This window comes from Marmota monax, unplaced genomic scaffold (genome assembly GCF_021218885.2).
Source record: "Marmota monax isolate L192 unplaced genomic scaffold, Marmota_monax_Labrador192_F-V1.1 WCK01_AAM20220418_F8-fsc00126, whole genome shotgun sequence".
In the NCBI taxonomy this organism is placed as follows: Eukaryota; Metazoa; Chordata; class Mammalia; order Rodentia; family Sciuridae; genus Marmota; species Marmota monax.
Genome location: NW_026695245.1, coordinates 928,827 through 950,297, shown reverse-complemented (window position 1 = coordinate 950,297; position 21,471 = coordinate 928,827). Strand labels below are relative to the sequence as shown.

General features: G+C 41.4%; 1 protein-coding gene across 11 annotated transcripts in view; it reads right to left on the bottom strand.

Annotated features, from left to right (window-relative positions):
• The window catches only part of Chst9 (carbohydrate sulfotransferase 9), a 268,994-nt gene that overhangs the window by 22,750 nt on the left and 224,773 nt on the right, over window positions 1-21,471 (bottom strand). For 8 of the 11 annotated variants that reach the window (XM_046433284.2, XM_046433295.2, XM_046433305.2 and 5 more), the window contains one exon: window positions 11,006-11,043. The exons of 2 other annotated variants lie outside the window; for them this stretch is intronic. In XM_046433284.2, the coding sequence (XP_046289240.1) occupies window positions 11,006-11,043 (38 nt within the window). Of the gene's footprint in view, window positions 1-10,981; window positions 11,044-21,471 lie in introns of all 11 variants that reach the window. One more of the 11 variants, XM_058578261.1, reaches the window with a different exon arrangement.

Here is a 21,471-nt window from a genome sequence, read left to right as displayed (position 1 = left end):
TTATTCCATGTGTGCTCCACAGGTTTTCAAACTTAAAACATGAGGCTGAGAAAGAAATAAAACTTATTTTTGCTTTTTCTGTGTTTGCGATGCTTGGGGCTTTGTAAAGCATATAGGACCCGCACCCTGGTCTGCTCTACTATAGTTGCGCTACATTTGAACTTAACTCTAGATCCAACTTCTCAAAATTTCTTGGGGACTTTGGTTCTGGATCAGTGCTAACAAGCTTACACAGTGCTTATGATGCACAGCCAGGGTGAATAATCAGTGCTAACAATAGGGGCGGATTTTCTGTGCTCAACAGTCAGAGGGGGAGGTGGAATTGAGGTGATTAAGATTTCCAGCTCATTATGGGTTCAACTGTTTCTCCCCCAAAAGATATGTTGCAGCCCTGACACCTCGTCCCTGGGAGTTTGGTCATATTTGGAAGTGGTATCTCTACAGTCATAATCAAGTTCTGATGAGTTCGTTCTGGCTGCATCCTTATAAAAGGGGAGTCACACAGGGAGGACAGAGGTAGAGACTGGAGCACTACAACCACAGGCAGAGGAGCTCCAAGGATTGCTGGAGCTGGCAATCCTGAGAATCTAGGAAGTGGGAGGGAAGGAACAGTTCCTTTCAGAGGGAGAAGGCCCCTGCTGGTACCTTGATTTCAGACTTCAGAACTGTTAAGACCATACATATCTGTGTTTTGGTCCTCTCAGTTTGTGGTCCTGTGCCATGGTGATGCTAGGAATCTCAAAGGTAGATTTCAAGACACACTGACAGACTGGCCTCTCTGAACTGGGTGATTAGAGCCAGCTATCTTCAACTTGGAATATTCTCCACATCCTGCACATCTCCCCACAGGAAAAGGAGCCTCCTATCCAGTGTCCCTCTCCGTCACCTGGCTTCACAAACACGAGGTATTAATTCAGTATGGGCTCCATTATCTACTATATAAAGAAACATAAACAGAAGGTATTAATTTACTAGACATTTCCATTGTCTACCATAGAATAAGGCATTTTTTCCAAAAGTTAAATGAAAGGTTTTTATATTTTAGTTTTCCTATTCTCATGATGATGACCATATTTTAATTTGGTTTTTGAAATTATTTGGGGGTAGCATTTTTAAGGTATTCTCTTTAATCTACCGTGGTGAAAATTATGCAGTAAAAACCTATAGGAGATTTCATCTCCACGAGTAACATTTTCCAGACAGGAAATGATTGCAGCGTTGAATTGCCAAAGAGACAGCTTAAAAAAAAATGGGTCATGCATTCATCCCTTTCTGGGACCTAAGCTGCCAAGCAATTCGCTGCTCATTTTTGTCCTCTTCTCGTAAACAAGCTACATTAACAAGTTACTTTAAAAACGCATACTAATTTCCCCAGTGAATTACACAGAAAAGAATCCAAGGCTCCCTCCAGAGGACTCAAATGGTTGTTTGTTCTCTGAGTTCAGGTGTGGCAAATGAGCTGGGAGCTAAAAATGCACATTGGCTATTGGCCAGCAGGATGGAGCTTCCCTCCTCCCCAGCCCTGATTTCTCACATTGGTACACAACTCATAGCCTGCCTGGTGGAAACAAAGAAAAAAGAAGAAGAAGAAAAAAAAAGACTCAATTTTCAATTTCAATTTAATTACTCAATCTATAGTGCCTAGTGGGAAGGATTTAGGGGCAAGATTAATGCTCAACAGTGCTCCGTTTTGCATTTGTCTGATAAAGAATACTATATTGATTATCCAAAGTGAGTTTTCAAAATGTTTTCCAAGAGCCAAATTCCTTTGGTGGCAGAGTGGTTTGAAAAAGGGGGTGACTCTGGTTTTTGACTCTTTGCCAGGATTGAGATCAATTAGAGGTGTAAGTCGGGTTTTGAATTGTACTGCCAGTGTGTTCTTGAGAGTGGAGAACACATCCCTAATTGGAAGAAAAATGAATAGAAATTCCATGGTAGGATTAGAAATATAAGCTGGTAGACAATTAAGGCACGATACAACTATCTGTTCTGAGAATGACTGTATAAAGTAGTAAGATCGCCTTCTCTTAGTTACAGTTCCAAGAATGTCAGTCTCTTTAGCAGCCATCTTGATTGTATCTGGCATCAAATCCATGTTTAAGATTATATGACCAAATATTCTGTTTTGGTGTCTGCATATTCTATTCGTTTAGCCAAATGTACAAAGTAGGAAAATGCAGGAAATGACAATTTGCCTGTAAGAAGTGAATTTAATATATGTTTTGACCAAATGCTTTTAACTTAATAAATTAATGAAAAAACATCTCTTTATAAGAAAAGTATTCTCTATGTGACTTAAATGAAAAGGGCGGCAATAAATTTTACGGGTTAACTGTCGCTCAGGCTTATGAAACCGTTTGGGTACATACAAATAATTGCAAATACGATGATAAAGAGATTAAGTTCAAAGGCAAATAAACGATTTGAAAAGGCCAACCGACTTTATTATACAATGACAATATTCTCAGGTATTAAGTTGGCTGCAAAACCAACATTTATGCTTTTTTTTTCTTTTTTTGTACTAGGGATTAAACTCAGGGGTGCTTAACCACTGAATCACATCCCCAGCCCTTGTTAATATTTTAATAAGGGAAAGAGTCTCACTAAGTTGCTTAGGGTCTGGCTAGGTTGCTGAGGCTGGCTTTGAACGTGGGATCCTCTTGCCTCAGCCTCCAGAGCCCCTGGGATTACAGGCATGTGCTATGCTATGGCTCCCAGCAACGTTGACACTTCTGTTCAAAAGCAAGCAAACAAACAAACAAACAAACAAAAAACAAAAAAAACCCCTAATGTGTTCAATTTTGCCTACTGATTCTGCAGTAACAGTATATTAGTGAAATGAGGTCTCTATGTTCAAAGTTGGGTGAGATTAGGTTAAAGCTAGAACTCTGGGTAGATTGACAATGGGAACTAGAATTGGAGCTTACTTTGCAGTACATTAGGTGACTTTGAAAAGTGCACCCTTGACTGGCATCAATATAGATTGACCACTTTTCTCCTTGGCAAGGGTGAGTTGTAATTCATGCCAGAGAAGGAAAAATAAATAAGACAAAGAGATTTGTATCTGTGAGTGAAATCTGAGCACATTTTGCTACAGGCCAATGTCTGCATGCTCTGAGTCTAGTTCACAGGCCTGTGGAGACACTGCAGCTAAACTGGCTCACAGAGGGACAAGGCAGAGTGGGTCACTAGGGGGTTTTGGTGCAGACCTCTTTTGGTTTGTGTGGTTGAAGATCTCAAGCCCCTTTAAAGGTTATATAGAAAGGTTCTATACATTCGAAAATAGAAAGAATAGATTAGTAAGAAGATTGGGTAAGAAAAGAGAAGCAGACAGGAAGATGCCGGAGGACAGTGAATGGACATTAAAGATCAGAGAGGGAGGTCACCTGGGGGTGGGTTTCCACTGCCAGGGGCTCAGTCCTTAGCTGCTGAGGAGGGAATGACTTTTAGCTGGGTGAATTAGCACTTGAGAAAAATCCCAAAGGAGAATCACTTTTGTTTAGGTAAAAGTAGGTAAAGATATTTCTGCCATCATGGTATGCAGAGGTCCCAGTATGGTCAGAGGGACACTTACATGCTAGACCTCGCAGAGTCTATTTGTCTACTCTTTCCCATTTTGGGGTAGGAAGAGGTAGAGAGAAGGAATAGTCGGGAAAGTGGATCCAACATGGCGGCGAGAGGGGAGGCAGCGCTTTCAGTACCTCCTCAACAAAGGGGTCAGAGAGACGCATGGATACGCTTAGATATGACCTGCTGAGAAACTCCTAGCAAAATTCCACTAAAGAGAGACCGGCCGGGAATTGGAAGGATTTTTGGAGGTGACAGTCTGCGCTAGACGAGTGAATCTCCGCCACGCAGCGCAGAGGTCCAGACCCGCCAGCCGCTGCCCGCGCGACTCGGCGACTGTCGGCTGCCTGCACGCGGCCCCCGCGTCAGGGCGGATAGCCTCCGAGGCGCAGCGCAGCAGGAGCGGTGCAGGGACTCTAGGAAGAGGTCTCTCGCCAAGCCTTCATGAAATAGCAAACCGGGAGCTGAAACCAACCAGAGACAGACCAGTCCCACCCCTCCCTTCGGACACTCCGGCAAGGAGCCTGGGGCCTGCCATAGCAGAGTGGTGACATCACCAGAGTTCCGCCGACAGAATTCCTTCCCAGCGGAATCCACATTAGCAGGTGTGTGACTCCCACCCCCTCCAGATACAAGCAGCCAGGAAACCACCGGGGGCGTGTCTGTAGGGAAGCAGAGGGGACTCCAGATCCCCACCTCCCCTTAACACCAGCGGCGACACCCAAGATCTTAGCCGCCAGTTTCTGGGGGCGTGCCCACCAAAGGGGTCCTGAAAAATTAAACTGTTGGTTCCCAGATCACCCCACCACAGCACTGGGGCTTAATTGAATGACAGAGAGGGTGTTCATCGTTCGGGATATAGGACACGCGGTGGGGCTGCAAGTGTAATCAGATCCTTGGGGAACCGCCTCTGGTGAACAGGACCTGGCTGGCTGGCTGGGAGGAGGAACAGGGGGAGGGGCCGGATAAGTGAAAGGGCTCTGGACTAACAGGATTGAGAGACTCCCAGGAGCCACCGTACAGGGATTTCTGTCAGCACATAGAGGGCAGAAGCTCAGCTCAGAGGGCACAGCTCCGCCTATTGGAAGAGAAGAAAATGGAATTCAGCCATAGAACAGGGGATGCCAGCATGGCAGAGATCTGATGTCATCGGAGAGCGGCCGAGGAGAAAACTTCATCGGTGCCAGCGGCGACGGAAACAGTTGGTCCCCTGGTAGGGAGGGTGAGTCACAGATACCCGAGTCTCTCTCGCTTTGTCGTCGAGCCAGAGGCGAGGAGAGGGGCCGCCGCCCACGCCCGCAAGGTAGGAAGACCTGCGACCAACCTGCAGATCAGGCCCAGCGGTCTGCAGGCGTGGTAAGAGGGGCAGGGCAGAGCCACCGCCCACGCTGGCAAGGTAAGCAGACCTGCAACAGACCTGTGGATCAGGCCCAGCGGCCTGCCAGCGTGGTACACACTTCACCCCAACTGGAGTAGGGGCAGAGCAGAGCCTTAGCCCGCGCCCAGATCAGGCCCAGCGGCTCGCCTGTGTGGTGGTCAAGTGACCCCAATTGGAGTGGGGGCGGAGCGGAACTGACACCCTTGCCCACAAGGTGGGCAGACCTGCGACCAACCTGCAGATCAGGCCTAGCGGTCCCCGGGCGTGGTAGGAGGGGCAGGGCAGAGCCTTCGCCCCCACCTGCAAGGTAGGCAGACCTGCGACAGAAAAGCGGATCAGGCCCAGGGGTCCGCGGGCGTGGTAGACACCTCACACCAATTGGAGGAGGGGCAGAGCAGAGCCCCTGCCCGCACCTGCAAGGGAGAATTTTCAACTATACAAGAGCAACATAAATATATAGGGGGGGGGAAAAATTTCAAAAACACAACAGTTTCACCAAGAAGAAAGAAACGCAAGCAGTATGAAAAGACAAGGAAAGAAAGGACTACAAGCAATGCAGGTCAGCTCAACTTTAGAAGAGGTAACAGCTGCAGCAGATGGAATGTCAGATAAAGAATTCAGGATATATATGCTTCAGATGATCTGGAGTATCAAGGAAGAAATTAGACAGCAAAATCAGACAATGAAAGATCACTTCGACAAGGAATTACACAAACAAATCCAGGAAGCAAAGGATCAACTATACAGGGAGATAGAGGTTATAAAAAACAAACAAACAGAAATCCTAGAAATGCAGGAAGCAATAAACCAACTTAAAAACTCAATTGAGAGTACTACCAGCAGAGTAGAACACTTAGAAGATAGAACATCAGACAATGAAGACAAAGTATTTCAACTTGAAAAGAACATAGACAGCTCAGCAAGACTGTTAAGAAACCATGAGCAGAACATCCAAGAAATATGGGATAACATTAAGAGACCAAACTTAAGAGTCATTGGGATACAGGAAGGTATAGAACTCCATACCAAAGGAATGAGCAATTTATTTAATGAAATAATACGAGAAAACTTCCCAGACTTGAAGAATGAGACAGAATCCCAAATTCTAGAAGCCTACAGGACGCCGAATGTGCAAAATTATAAGAGATCCACACCTAGACACATTATAATGAAGATGCCCAACATACAGAATAAGGAGAGAATTTTAAAAGCTACAAGAGAAAGGAAGCAGATTACATTTAGGGGCAAGCCAATCAGGATAACAGCTGATCTTTCAACACAGACTCTGAAAGCTAGAAGATCCTGGAATAACATATTTCAAACACTGAAAGAAAATGGGTTCCAACCAAGAATTGTGTATCCAGCGAAATTAAGCTTCAGGATGGAAGATGAAATTAAAACCTTCCACGACAAACAAAAGTTAAAAGAATATGCAGCTAGAAAACCATCTCTTCAAAACATCCTCAGCAAAACATTACAGGAAGAGGAAATGGAAAATAACAATGAAAACCAACAGTGGGAGGTAGGACAGTAAAGGGGGGGGAATAATCAAAGAGGAAAACAAACCATGTTTAGTAACATAAATAAACAAATATGGCTGGAAGAACAACCCATATCTCAATAATAACCCTAAATGTTAATGGCTTAAACTCACCAATTAAGAGACACAGGCTAGTAGAATGGATCTCAAAACAAGAACCAACAATATGCTGCCTACAGGAGACGCATTTGATAAGAAAAGACATACATAGGCTGAAGGTGAAAGGTTGGGAAAAATCATATCACTCATATGGACTTCGGAAAAAAGCAGGAGTGTCCATACTCATATCAAATAAAATAGATTTCAAGCCAAAGTTAATCAAAAGGGATAAAGAGGGACACTACATACTGCTTAAGGGAACCATACACCAACAAGACATAACAATCATAAATATATATGCCCCAAACAATGGTGCAGCTATGTTCATCAAACAAACTCTTCTCAAGTTCAAGAGTCTAATAGACCACCATACAATAATCATGGGAGACTTCAACACACCTCTCTCGCCACTGGACAGATCTTCCAAACAAAAGTTGAATAAGGAAACTATAGAACTCAATAACACCATTAATAACCTAGACTTAATTGACATATATAGAATATACCACCCAACATCAAGCAGTTACACTTTTTTCTCAGCAGCACATGGATCCTTCTCAAAAATAGATCATATATTATGTCACAGGGCAACGCTTAGACAATATAAAGGAGGAGAGATAATACCATGCATCCTATCTGACCATAATGGAATGAAACTGAAAATCAACGATAAAAGAAGGAAGGAAAAAGCATACATCACTTGGAGAATGAACAATAGGTTACTGAATGATCAATGGGTTATAGAAGACATCAAGGAGGAAATTAAAAAATTCTTAGAGATTAATGAAAACACAGACACAACATATCGGAATCTGTGGGACACATTGAAAGCAGTTCTAAGAGGAAAATTCATTGCTTGGAGTTCATTCCTTAAAAAAAGAAAAAACCAACAAATAAATGATCTCATGCTTCATCTCAAAATCCTAGAAAAAGAAGAGCAAAACAACAGCAAAAGAAGTAGAAGGCAAGAAATAATTAAAATCAGAGCTGAAATTAATGAAATCGAAACAAAAGAAACAATTGAAAAAATTGACAAAACTAAAAGTTGGTTCTTTGAAAAAATAAACAAAATCGACAGACCCTTAGCCATGCTAGCGAAGAGAAGAAGAGAGAGAACTCAAATTACTAGCATACGGGATGAAAAAGGCAATATCACAACAGACACTTCAGAAATACAGAAGATAATCAAAAATTATTTTGAATCCTTATACTCCAATAAATTAGAAGATAGTGAAGGCATCGATAAATTTCTGAAGTCATATGATCTGCCCAGATTGAGTCAGGAGGATATAGACAACCTAAACAGACCAATATCAATTGAGGAAATAGAAGAAACCATCAAAAGACTACCAACTAAGAAAAGCCCAGGACCGGATGGGTATACAGCAGAATTTTACAAAACCTTTAAAGAGGAACTAATACCAATACTTTTCAAGCTACTTCGGGAAATAGAAAAAGAGGGAGAACTTCCAAATTCATTCTACGAGGCCAACATCACCCTGATACCTAAACCAGACAAAGACACTTCAAAGAAAGAAAACTTCAGACCAATATCTCTAATGAACCTAGATGCAAAAATCCTCAATAAAATTCTGGTGAATCGGATACAAAAACATATCAAAAAAATTGTGCACCATGATCAAGTAGGATTCATCCCTGGGATGCAAGGCTGGTTCAATATACGGAAATCAATAAATGTTATTCACCACATCAATAGACTTAAAAATAAGAACCATATGATCATCTCGATAGATGCGGAAAAAGCATTCGACAAAGTACAGCATCCCTTTATGTTCAAAACTCTAGAAAAACTAGGGATAACAGGAACATACCTCAATATTGTAAAAGCAATCTATGCTAAGCCTCAGGCTAGCATCATTCTGAATGGAGAAAAATTGAAGGCATTCCCTCTAAAATCTGGAACAAGACAGGGATGCCCTCTATCACCACTTCTGTTCAACATAGTTCTCGAAACACTGGCCACAGCAATTAGACAGATGAAAGAAATTAAAGGCATCAAAATAGGAAAAGAAGAACTTAAATTATCACTATTTGCAGATGACATGATTCTATACCTAGCAGACCCAAAAGGGTCTACAAAGAAACTATTAGAGCTAATAAATGAATTCAGCAAAGTGGCAGGATATAAAATCAACACGCATAAATCAAAGGCATTCCTGTATATCAGTGACAAATCCTCTGAAATGGAAATGAGGACAACCACTCCATTCACAATATCTTCAAAAAAAATAAAATACTTGGGAATCAACCTAACAAAAGAGGTGAAAGACTTATACAATGAAAACTACAGAACCCTAAAGAGAGAAATAGAAGAAGATCTTAGAAGATGGAAAAATATACCCTGTTCATGGATAGGCAGAACTAACATCATCAAAATGGCGATATTACCAAAAGTTCTCTATAGGTTTAATGCAATGCCAATCAAAATCCCAACGGCATTTCTTGTAGAAATAGAGAAAGCAATCATGAAATTCATATGGAAAAATAAAAGACCCAGAATAGCAAAAACAATGCTAAGCAGGAAGTGTGAATCAGGCGGTATAGCGATACCAGACTTCAAACTATACTACAGAGCAATAGTAACAAAAACAGCATGGTACTGGTACCAAAACAGGCGGGTGGACCAATGGTACAGAATAGAGGACACAGAAACCAATCCACAAAACTACAACTATCTTATATTTGATAAAGGGGCTAAAAGCATGCAATGGAGGAAGGATAGCATCTTCAACAAATGGTGCTGGGAAAACTGGAAATCCATATGCAACAAAATGAAACTGAATCCCTTTCTCTCGCCATGCACAAAAGTTAATTCAAAATGGATCAAGGAGCTTGATATCAAATCAGAGACACGCCGTCTGATAGAAGAAAAAGTTGGCTACGATCTACATACTGTGGGGTCGGGCTCCAAATTCCTCAATAGGACACCCATAGCACAAAAGTTAATAACTAGAATCAACAAATGGGACTTACTCAAACTAAAAAGTTTTTTCTCAGCTAAAGAAACAATAAGAGAGGTAAATAGAGAGCCTACATCCTGGGAACAAATCTTTACTCCTCACACTTCAGACAGAGCCCTAATATCCAGAGTATACAAAGAACTCCAAAAATTAGACAATAAGATAACTAACAACCCAATCAACAAATGGGCCAAGGACCTGAACAGACACTTCTCAGAGGAGGACATACAATCAATCAACAAGTACATGAAAAAATGCTCACCATCTCTAGCAGTCAGAGAAATGCAAATCAAAACCACCCTAAGATACCATCTCACTCCAGTAAGATTGGCAGCCATTATGAAGTCAAACAACAACAAGTGCTGGCGAGGATGTGGGGAAAAGGGTACACTTGTACATTGCTGGTGGGACTGCAAATTGGTGCAGCCAATTTGGAAAGCAGTATGGAGATTTCTTGGAAAGCTGGGAATGGAGCCACCATTTGACCCAGCTATTCCCCTTCTTGGTCTATTCCCTAAAGACCTAAAAAGAGCATGCTACAGGGACACTGCTACATCGATGTTCATAGCAGCTCAATTCACAATAGCAAGACTTTGGAACCAACCCAGATGCCCTTCAATAGACGAATGGATTAAAAAAATGTGGCATTTATACACAATGGAGTATTACTCTGCATTAAAAAATGACAAAATCATAGAATTTGCAGGGAAATGGATGGCACTAGAGCAGATTATGCTAAGTGAAGGTAGCCAATCCCTAAAAAGCAAATGCCAAATGTCTCCTTTGATATAAGGAGAGTAACTAAGAACAGAGTAGGGACGAAGAGCATGAGAAGAAGATTAACATTAAACAGAGATGAGAGGTGGGAGGGAAAGGGAGAGAAAAGGGAAATTGCATGGAAATGGAAGGAGACCCTCAGGGTTATACAAAAGAACATACAAGAGGAAATGAGGGGAAAGGGAAAAATAATACAAGGGGGAGAAATGAAGGTCAATAGGGGGGGTAGAGAGAGAAGAAGGGTGGGGAGGGGAGGGGAGGGGGGATAGTAGAGGATAGGAAAGGTAGCAGAACATGACAGTCACAAGTATGGCAATATGTAAATCAATGGATGTGTAATTGATGTGATTCTGCAATCTGTATATGGGCTAAAAATGGGAGTTCATAACCCACTTGAAGCAAAGTGTGAAAGATGATATATCAAGAACTATGTAATGTTTTGAACAACCAACAATAAAAAAAAAAAAGAAGGAATAGGGTTGGGGACAGACAAAGAAAGTTGCAGGATCATCCACAGTGGACGAGTTTATTTGTTCTCAAAATCAATAACATGCATTGCTCATATCTAACCACCAGCATAACACTTTCAACATTTACACATGCTTGATCATCAACATTTAAAACAAAATTCTATCTTACAGTTTATGAGAAGTGTGGAAATACCTGGTTGGTACTACGTTCCTGGTTTTTTTCTGTAATCACTGAAAAAGAAAAACAAAAAGAATTTTTTTTTTAGCATGAAAATCAATTTTTTAAAAAAATGCAATGCTGATTCTTCTCTGCTGTCAGTCAAAACTGCCTTAGCACTCACTGGCTGTCTGACCAAGGGTTTGCGTCATCATATGGACCCTTCAGGTCACTCCAGTTATTGGCTCGTGTGTGTGTGGGGAGACAGTGAAAACCAAAATAAAGCATGTTAGGTGAAGATAACAGAAAATGAAATCCAATAAGGGTGATCATCAGCAGAATGTATTAAATGTTGGCAAAGAAATGAAGAGATGAAAAGGACCGAAGACAAATTCGAACAACAGCCAGTCACAGGTTTCCAAACAAGGACAACCTGTTGAAGTATAATGCCGACACTGAGCGCAGGGTACCCTGGGAATAGACAAGGAGACTTGAGGTGGCAGGTGGCAGAAGTGCGACCTTTCAACACGCCTCTTCTACCTGTGCAGTGAGGGAGACATGATTATCCTTTGTGATTTTCTTCTGGGGACAGGAAAAACCTGTCAGTGGTCTCTTGGTCAGAAAAGACAAAATTCAGAGTGGTTGTATGAGAGGCAACAAAGGGACATAAAGAACAAGTACTCTAAAACCCACCAACCTCAATAATTGTGAAAATAACCTCAGAGGGATTAAGGTCATGTACATCTTGAGTAGAAGGAAGTGAAATCCTTAGGGAATAGTAAATAACCAATGAATCACCAGAAAAAAAAAGCAAGAAGAAATCTGATGGCTCCACAGTGATCTTGAGTCGGTGAACAACTCAGTGTGTTCTGTCTACTTTAGTAAACAAGTCCTTTTTTTAAAAAAATAAAAACTTTAATAATTGACTTCAGTCACATGCAGTTGTACGAAATAATTCAGACAGAGTCCTCATACCCTTTACCCAGTTTCCCCCCATGATAACATCTTGAAAACCAAGAATGTTATAGAAATGGAATATACATGGGGTAATATAGACTATACCACATTTGGGAATTGGTGTTTTGTCACTTGGTGTCATTCTCTGGGTATTCATTTAGGTTGCCACCTGTGTCAGTAGTTAGTGTCTTTTCCTTGCTGAGTACTATTCCGTAGTAGGGATGCATCACCTTTGTTTAGCCATTCACCTGTTCAAGACATGTGGGTAGTTTTGACTATCATGAGTAAATCTGCTTTAAACATGTGTATAGGTTTTGGTGTGAACATAAGTCTTCATTTCTCTACAGTAAATGCCCAGAAGTATAGTTGCTGGGTTGTATGGTAGTTGCATATTTAGTTGTTTAAGAAACTGACAAACTATTTTTTTAAAAAAAGATGAAAACATAAATGAAACCTACCCATTCAATTAATCAACCAATCATAAACATATGCTAAAATTTTCCAAGTATTCAGAACGAGGTGAGGAATCACATGGGGGAAAGAGAAGAAGCACGAGGAGGGCAGGAAATGGAATGACGGTATGAAGAGTGCGCTAAGGGATCATTATTGGGAAATGCCAGGGGCCAAACTCAAGAGTTTCTAGAAAAAACAAACAACAATTTTCTTCATTTTAAAGGGTACTGTTCAATAAAATACTCTTGATATGTTTTAATATTTGGGTTTGATTTGGGTTAGATTATATGCAGAGTGTTTAAAGAAGAGGCAAAGTAGTTAGAGAAAAATCTTCTGAATTAGGCAGATCACCAGTTTTAAAGAAGTGACATTTGAAATGAAATTAGAAAGATGACAAGACATTTAACTTCCCTGAGAAAAGGGGGAAGAACATTCCAGCGGAAGGAAGACCATGAGAAAAGACCACGTGGCAGGAGGAAGAGGGTGAGTCCAAGAAATGGAAAGGAAGGCAAGATGGCCCCAGAGGGGAGAAGGAAGGGTGGTATGTGAGGTGAGGCTGGACAGGCAGGCAGGACCCAGGCTGCAGGTAAGTCCAGGGAGAACATTTTTTGGGAGATTTATGATCATCTCAAGAGAAGTAGAAAATCAGCCATTAAGGGGATTTAAGCCAGAATATAAGTAGGGACATTAAAATGTCACGACTTGTGGTTTTAAAATTACCACTCAGCTCTCGTTGCCAAGTGGAGAAGAAGCTGGACTGGGTACTGGGGGTGAGAACACCATTACAAAGTCTTAGTTTTATTTCATAGGGATGGAGGGAAATCTGGAGGAATTCTGGAGAAAAATGAGAACCCAAGTAATGAAATAATCAGACCTGAGAGATGGAGGTGCCCACTGAAGTCCAGAAAAGGAGTTGGAGCCTGGCATGTAAGGACAGCTGTACCAATTACTAAGTGTTTGATTTGGGATCAGTTATATAATGCTCTGGCTTATCTGCCCATCTAGAACAAGAGCTCACAATACCACACCCTCCCAGATTTGAGAGGATTAAAATAAAACCTGTATGAGTTTTGAAAGCAAAAGATGGGAGAGGGGCATTCCGGATCGCAGGGGTCAGAATGAGTAACATCTCAGAGGAAGGCAAGAGTAGGGTGTGTTTGGTGAATTGTGGGGCGTTCTGAGCTGGGTATACAGTCGTTTCTCCCCCCCCCCCCATCTGCCCAGTCACTCTTCACAGTTTCAATTATTCATGGTCAACCGGGGTCTATATTAAATGGAAAATTTCAGGAATAAATAATTCATAAATTTTAAGTTAACTTTTATTACAGTATGTTGTTACGATTGTTCTATTTTATTACTAGTTGCTATTAATCTCTTACTGTGCCTAATTTATAAATTAAACGTTATCGTAGGTCCGCCAACATAGGAAATGACATACTCTATATATAGCGTTTGGTACTGTCTACAGTTTTAAGTCCTGGCAGAGCATCTTGGAACACATGCATGGTGAATAAGGGGGTGACGATCGCATAAGCATATGCTGTAGCAGGTGGGACATACAGGGTGTGGGAAGAGGGAAAGAACCAACCCTGGAATGTGGTGTAACTTGAAGTGAAATTGGGGACCTTGTAGGCAGAGAGTCAGCAAAGGTCTTTCAGAAGGGGATGCGGTGACCAAAGCTGTCGTGGAAAAAGGCGGACTGGGCAGTAGTGCAGAAGATGGGTGGAGGAGTGGGGGTAGAGGAGAACAATGGGCATGTCCACTGTCCAGGCAGGAGAGATGAGGGCTTGAGCCCAGGCAGTGAGAGAGGGGAAGAGGGTCCTGGAGCAGGTGGTGTTCCTGAGTAGGTTCTGGAGACTGATTGAAGGTGAGGAGTACAGCAACAGGGAGCAGGGACAACACTCAAGTTTTTAGCTAGAGGTTCTTTTAGTTTAAGGATGTTACTTGAGATATAATATGAGAAGGAACAGAATTTAAGGAGAAGTTATTGAGATTAGTGTCCTCAATTAAAATGAAGATACCTGTAGGTTATGGAAGCTGATGGGACAATGATGGTAGGTTCAATAATGGACCCCCCCAAATGTCCCCATCCTAACCATTGGAACCCGTGAGTATGGAACCTTACATGGCACAGGGACTTTGTAGATATGATTAAGGATCTGGAGATGGGAAGATGATCTTGGATGATCCAGGTGTGTACAATGTAGACCCAAGGGTCCTTCCCTATCACAGAGGGAAGGAGGTCAAAGGCTGAGGGAAGACCATGAGATGATGATGGTAGCAGGGGTTGGAGTGGCTTAGTGCTGGAAGTGTACCATGAGCCCAGGACTGTGGGCAGCCTCTGGAACCTGAAAAAGGGGAGGAAGGTGAGTCTCCCCTAGAGCCTCCAGAGGGAAGGCAGCCTGGCCAACACCTTCGCCTAGTGAGATCCATCTGAACTTCTGACCTCCAGACTGGAAGATTAACAGATTTGTGCTGTTTTAAGAGAATCAGGTTGGTGGTGTAATTGGATCTCTTGTGTCTGAGTTCCAAATTCATAGATTAAGCTAATCATTGTTAAATTTTTTTTTTGAAAAAAAATTGCATCTGCCCTGAACATGTAGTGACTTATTTTTTCCTTGTCATTATGCCCAAAGTAATTCAGTATAGCAACTGTTTACATAGCCTTCATTGTATTAGATAGTATAGATAACCAAGAAATGATTTGAAGTCTACAGGAGGATGTTTATAGGTTATAAACAAATACTACACCATTTTACACGAGGGACTTCAGCATCTTCAGATTTGGATATCCAAGGGGGTTTCTGGGACAATTCCAGTGGATACCAAGGAATGACTATAATTTCTTATAGCAGAAAAAGGAAACTAATTCAAACAGGATCTCATGCTCTGTATTGACCATTTCTTCAGGGGTACTGAGTAACTGCTCTGCAATTGGCCCAACCAATGTGATTGGTCTTGGGGACACAGATTTCTAGCAATATGCTGCCATTAACCATCGTTATATTCCCTTTCAACTTATGCAGAAATATGTCATTGCCAACACAGGACCACAATTTCAATTGATTTGTGGCTAGCCTTTTTGTTAACAGAGTTTAGAATAGCTTTTATATCTGCATCTTTTTGGATAGGTATGTTTGAGCAAATGCTTAAAATATGGTGAAGACAAGAAATTAAATGTAAGTTCAGAGATAAAACTTGCCAAGTAGGTAAAGGAATCAGAATAATGAGACCTTCAGAAAATGGATAGAGTTGGAGAGATCCATGAAAACGACTGGTGGGACTAGCTGGGAGGGTCAGAAGGAAACAGTGTGGCTGACCTGAGAACCAGCCAATTTCTTTATGTTTGAAGCAACAGACAATTGGGCAGGAGTATGGCTCCTCAGAAGAAGTGGGACATGAAGGAAGGGTCAACTGGTGGTGGATAGATGGAACAAGGTAGGGAGAGAAATGACAGAATAAGTAGGAGGCCTTGGTGGGATGGATAAACTAGATGGTGGCTTGGGGCTTAGACCAGGGAATTAGAAATAGGAAGAAAGATCAAGGGAAAAAACAAAGAAAGCATGTTGAAGAAAAGGTTGAAAGCAGTTGACAACACGTGGATATAGGAAATAAGGATCAGAAAGAGTGATATCATGTGTTATTTATTCATTTAGGAACAAATATCATTTGAGTAGTGTTATGGCTTGGATCTGGACTAGGCTCATGTGCTAGGCTAGGCAGGAATGTTCACAGGTGAAAAGACCAGATCATGAGGGCTCTGACATCATCACTGGATTAATCCATTTGATGGATTAATACTTTGAATGGATTACTGAGGGATGCTGAGGACTCTAGGGTGCTGGGGCATGACTGGAGGAAGTAGCCCCCTGGGGTTATGGCTTTGAGGACTCTATTTTTCCAAGACCCTCTCTCATCTTTCTCTCTGCTGTCTGCCTGCCATGAAGTGAGCAACTTTTCTTTTGCTATTTCCTTCCACCATGATGTTTCTGCCTTGGAGGCAGCCTACCACAGACCTAATCGTGAAACCATGAGCCAAAATAAATCTTACCTTCTCCAAGTTGTTCATGTCGGGTATTTTGGTCATAGTGATGAAAAAAAAGCTGACCAACACAAGCAGCTACTATATGTCTTATGTGGATACTAAACTCTGGGGACTCAACTGTGAACAAGACAGTTGCTGCCAAATGGCTTGCTCCTATTCCCAAAGAACTCTATTTCCTCCTCTTCTGGGACATTGTCTACTTCTGTACTATGACCCACAGTTAGCATGACCCTTCCTGTAGGGATGCTTAAACCATTTTGAAAATGCTACATGTCAAGTGTTGAAATAGGGGAAGGAAAAGGAGTTAAGGTCATGAATCTACTCCCCTTTTTTTCTGGGGAGCAAATAAACCTGTTATTTATGTATGTAGAGGAATTTGATATTCTTTTTTTTTTAATATTTTATTTTTTAGTTGTAGTTGGACACAACACCTTTATTTCACTTATTTATTTTTATGTGGTGCTGAGGATCGAACCCAGGGTCTCACACGTGGGAGGCGGGCGCTCTACCGCTGAGCCACAATCCCAGCCCAGGAATTTGATAGTCTATATCTGTGGAATGCTGGCGTCTCACACTCCCCGCCCATCAAATAATATTTTAAAAAGTAATCTGAGCCTTTGGGGGTCGAGGACAGATATGGCAATATGAAACAGGGCAGATTTAATAACTCAAGGAAGTAGAACTTTGTCTTTACATTGCAAAGGGGCACAGAGCTGCAGCCATCACTTATAGAAAGGCACAGGGACCAGATAGGAACTGTCCACCTGTATCTACAATTCAGGCCACTCTGTCCTCAGCCGCTGCCTTGTGGAGCCCATCAATGTCTCTCCCTGAACTTCGACTTTCGCCTGCTGGGCTCTCCGTGCTTGCATTCTGGTTTTCTTCAAACCTCTTCCTACATCTCATCCTCTGCGGGGTGTGGCAAGCTGAACTTGATAGCTCAAGTTGCCTATCTCTCCCATCTCACCCTGCAGGCTGTTCCTTTTCCTCTGCTGGCCTCCAATCACTTTGGTTTTATGTCTGTTTCTAGTCCTCTAAGGCCTCTGGTCCTTTGCATAAAGTGTTTTCTCTCCAACTGACAGGGCTGGCTCTTTGTATTTTTTTGTTTTCCGTTTAATATTCAGAGCTGGGGGTTCTTCCCTGTCACACCATCTCTTGTGATTCTCCATCTCAGCCCATTGCTTCTCCCATACCACTGACCATAATTTGCCATTATTTTATTTGTATGTTTGTTTGCTTTTTTGCTTGCCTCCTATAATGTCAGGATCTGGGTTCATTTTATTTATTGTGAATCTCCAGGATTCAGCCCAGTGCTGGCTTCTCTCAGGTAGTCAGTGCATATTTGCAGAATAATCGGCAGCATGTTCAGTGGGTGCAGCTTGTACAAGACTCAACATGTCGAAGGCAGCTACTCTTGACTTCTACTTCCTCATAAAAGGAAAGGTTCATGGGTTAAAAAAAATATTAGAGGGCCCATGATGGGGCCCCAAGTTGACCTCTGTTGAATCTTGGACCATACTGAATACTTTGTTTTGTGATGGCAGCACTCTTTTGAAATAGTTCCTAATTTACTTTCCAAGAATTTTTACGTGTCCTAGCAATGGGGATCTAAAAGTTCCCCTATTTTATAAACATCTTTAGTATTATTAATTCTCTATTAAGAACACAATAAACATTCCAAATTTTGGCAAAGGAAGTTAAAGATTGAGAGTTAAGCCTAGATAACTTAGAAGATTATGATTTTTACTTCTATTGAGGATCGACAATGTTATAAATTGTCTTTTTAGCTTAATTTAGGCAAGTTTCCACTTTTTTTTCTTTTACTAATCTGCAGTTTACTAAAATAAAGTTTTGTGGCACAGCTACAGTGGATATAAAAGTTTCTTTCGAATTGCATTGTGTACTACCTATAAGTAGAAAGCCCTGGGTGGTGGCAAGCTGAACTTGATAGCTCAAGCAATGGGTAGGTAACCCAAAATATAAACCTGGCCTATCTGGGGACACTCTGGGTCTAAGTTTCCTTGGCAAAAGGCCAGAGGGAGTCCAGCATTCAGGGTAGGTGTCTGCTTCTATGAGGAAGTGGTGGGTGACTGCAGGTGATATGTGTGGCAGGGAACATGTCCATGCTTTGGAGGGACTTGGTTATCAGATTGTGTATAATTCAGGCAACAAAGTGGGAGAACTGTTGCTGGGAGACTGAGGGAGAGCTCTGAGCTGATTCAGAAGTTGGGAATGAAGGGAAGGAAGTGGGGATGCAAATAGGAAAGACAGGAGAATGAATCGGACATAACTTTTCTATGATCATATATGAATACATGACCAGTGTAGCTCCACATCATGTACAACCACAAGAATGGGAAGTTATACTCCATGTAGGTATGATATGTCAAAATACATTCTACTAACTAAAAAAAAAAAACAAGTTAAAAAAAATAAAGAAGTTGACAGGGCAGTCTTTTAGTGACTGTGGTCAGGCAATTGGTCGAGAATCCGAGGGACTTGGGAGCCAGACAGTTCATTTCCATGAATAAGAGAAAGTGATCTTTTTCCTTTGAGCTATTAAAATTATAGTAAATTAAAATATATCATATTATTTTGTAGTCCTAGTGGTTTTTGAATGGCGCTAATGATCATGTATTTTTCTTGCTTATGGATCATCTCATCTACATCTGGTGGAGATATAAATGTTCTTTGGTCCATGCAAGGAAAAAGAAGGGAATTCCGACTTCAGTAAAACCTAACTCATCCCCCAATTTATTCAAATCATATTTGAAAAAGAGAAATGGAGTTAAGGGGGATAAATTTTAACAGTGAAAAGCCTCTGCTAGTAAAAGATTAAGGGGTATGTGGCTTAGCATCTTTTAATTATTTTTTTTCTTTTTGCATCTTGAATATACAGTGTTTGAAATCTCTGGTTGGATCAACATTATTTTGCTCAGAGGTTTGTGGACTTTGCATACTGATTCTTTCCTGTTTCCAAGTACATTTGCTTTTAGGCTATTTTTATTCACTTTAAAGGAATTTTAATAACTTTCTGTTGACAGCATGGACAGCTGGTCTTGAGAATTAAAGAAAATTCACTTGCTGACTGAGGAAGGAAGTGACATCAATGAGCTTCTAAAGTCAGCCCAGAGGGGGAAATTGGCTTGTGAGAGAGTAGCCTTTCAATGCACTGTATTTATCGAGCGATGCCTTGAGACGCAAATTGCTGTATCAATCAAACCTATGGTGCCTACCTCCAGCCAACTCCGTGCAAACCTAAGGAACAATGCCCTGAAACGCTGAGAAGAAAAAGGATGAGGGGTGCAGAAACCCAGGGGCAAAGTGAATTACGGGCGCTCAGGATGCTGCCTGGCTCAGCTGATACTTCATTCTCTGTCAAGCCTCAGTTTCTTTGTCTAGAAAATGAGTTTGATGTAAACTGTTGGTTGAAGTCAGTCTGTTCCTGTGACGGATGGGGAAGAAGACCGAGAACTAATAGATATAGTGTAGACATGTCATCTTGCCACTTTTGTCCCAGAGAGAGCCATCAATTGCTTTTTATCTCCTATTGAGGGCTATGTAGATCCTTAGAGATTCTTAGGTGTCACATCAAGCTGCTACCTGGCTCTCTAGTACTTTTAAATCTGTATTTGCGTTTACAGTGAATCTGGACTTTCAATAATAATGACAAAAGGAAAACCAATTATCATTGTTATGGTAATGAATGATGTAAGGCTCACCATGGGCAGAGAATTCCCTCTTGCTGTCTTTCCAACACAGTTGTGTGATTGGATGGCGTGTGTGTGTGTGTGTGTGTGTGTGTGTTTTGTGTTGTGCACGCATGCATATATGAGGGTAGACCTACACATCTGTGTGAAAGACAGGCAGCAAAGTACCCAGGTATGATTTGTAGTTATAAGCTGGAAAATTAAGTTGCTAATTATTTATTTCCTACTCTGCTGCGTGTAAGGTGGCTACAGTAATGGTTCAATAACAGTTAAAAATAGAGTCTGAGTTTAAAATCCAGAATCACGGGAATAATTCAGGCCAGGAAACAGGTGCATGAGCTGGCTAACGTTCTTTTTGACTGTCAACATATTTGGGGCATTCAGTTCAATTTTCAAACTTTCATGATGTTAAATGTGTTACTTGAGCCAATTTAAAAATATTGATTAAATAAAGAAAGGTATAAACTCTAGCCTGTCTTGGTCTTCAAGCCAAAGACTTTGTAGATTGTCTCTCAAAACTGGAGATGCTTTATCTTCAGCAAGACTCATCCATGAGGTCCTACAATGATATTTTAATGAGCATCTATTCGGGTCAAGGTAATATTCTAGGTGCTCTGAGGTATAGAAATAAAGTAGAGAAAACAAATGAGGTCTTTCACACAGATAACAGCAAGTCATGGGGCTGTCAGATATTTATAGTAAATTGCATATTTAATCAGGGATACAAGGTATTTGAATCCTGATACAGTAGCATTAGTGATGGGGTCAGACTTTCAGACTTTCCTCGTCTTGACTTGGCCACTATCACTCCATATATGTTATTTGGCAGATTTCTTCACATTTCTGTTTTAGTGCACAATGATGGGGTTATAAATAATAAATACTGCTCATAACTGCTTAAAGTCTTTGACTCTAAAAAGGATGAGAAGGACTGATGATTTCCAAAGACTTGGCAAATAACAACAACATAAAAGAAGCAAAGGTCATGTTTAGGGGAATGACCTCGAGGGGCTTCTTGGAGGAGACAGCATTTGATCTGGGCAGGGTATCAATAGCAGTCGATGAGGGCAACAGCATTTCATTCCTCAGGATAAGCTCGAGCAAAGGCACAAAGCCTGCAAATGCCTGTGTAAGGAAGGTGAATAGTTCTGGGTAGAGAATAAGAAATGACACGGTAAAGTATCCGAGGGATCATTGTCATGGAGGATCTTTCTACTTAGGGAATGATTTTAGATCTACCTGGTGAGGGGGTTCTCGAAGACTTTTGAGCCAGGGAATGACCCAAATAATGTCTTACAAAGATTAATCCAAGATTAATCCATGGTTTGAGGACGAGG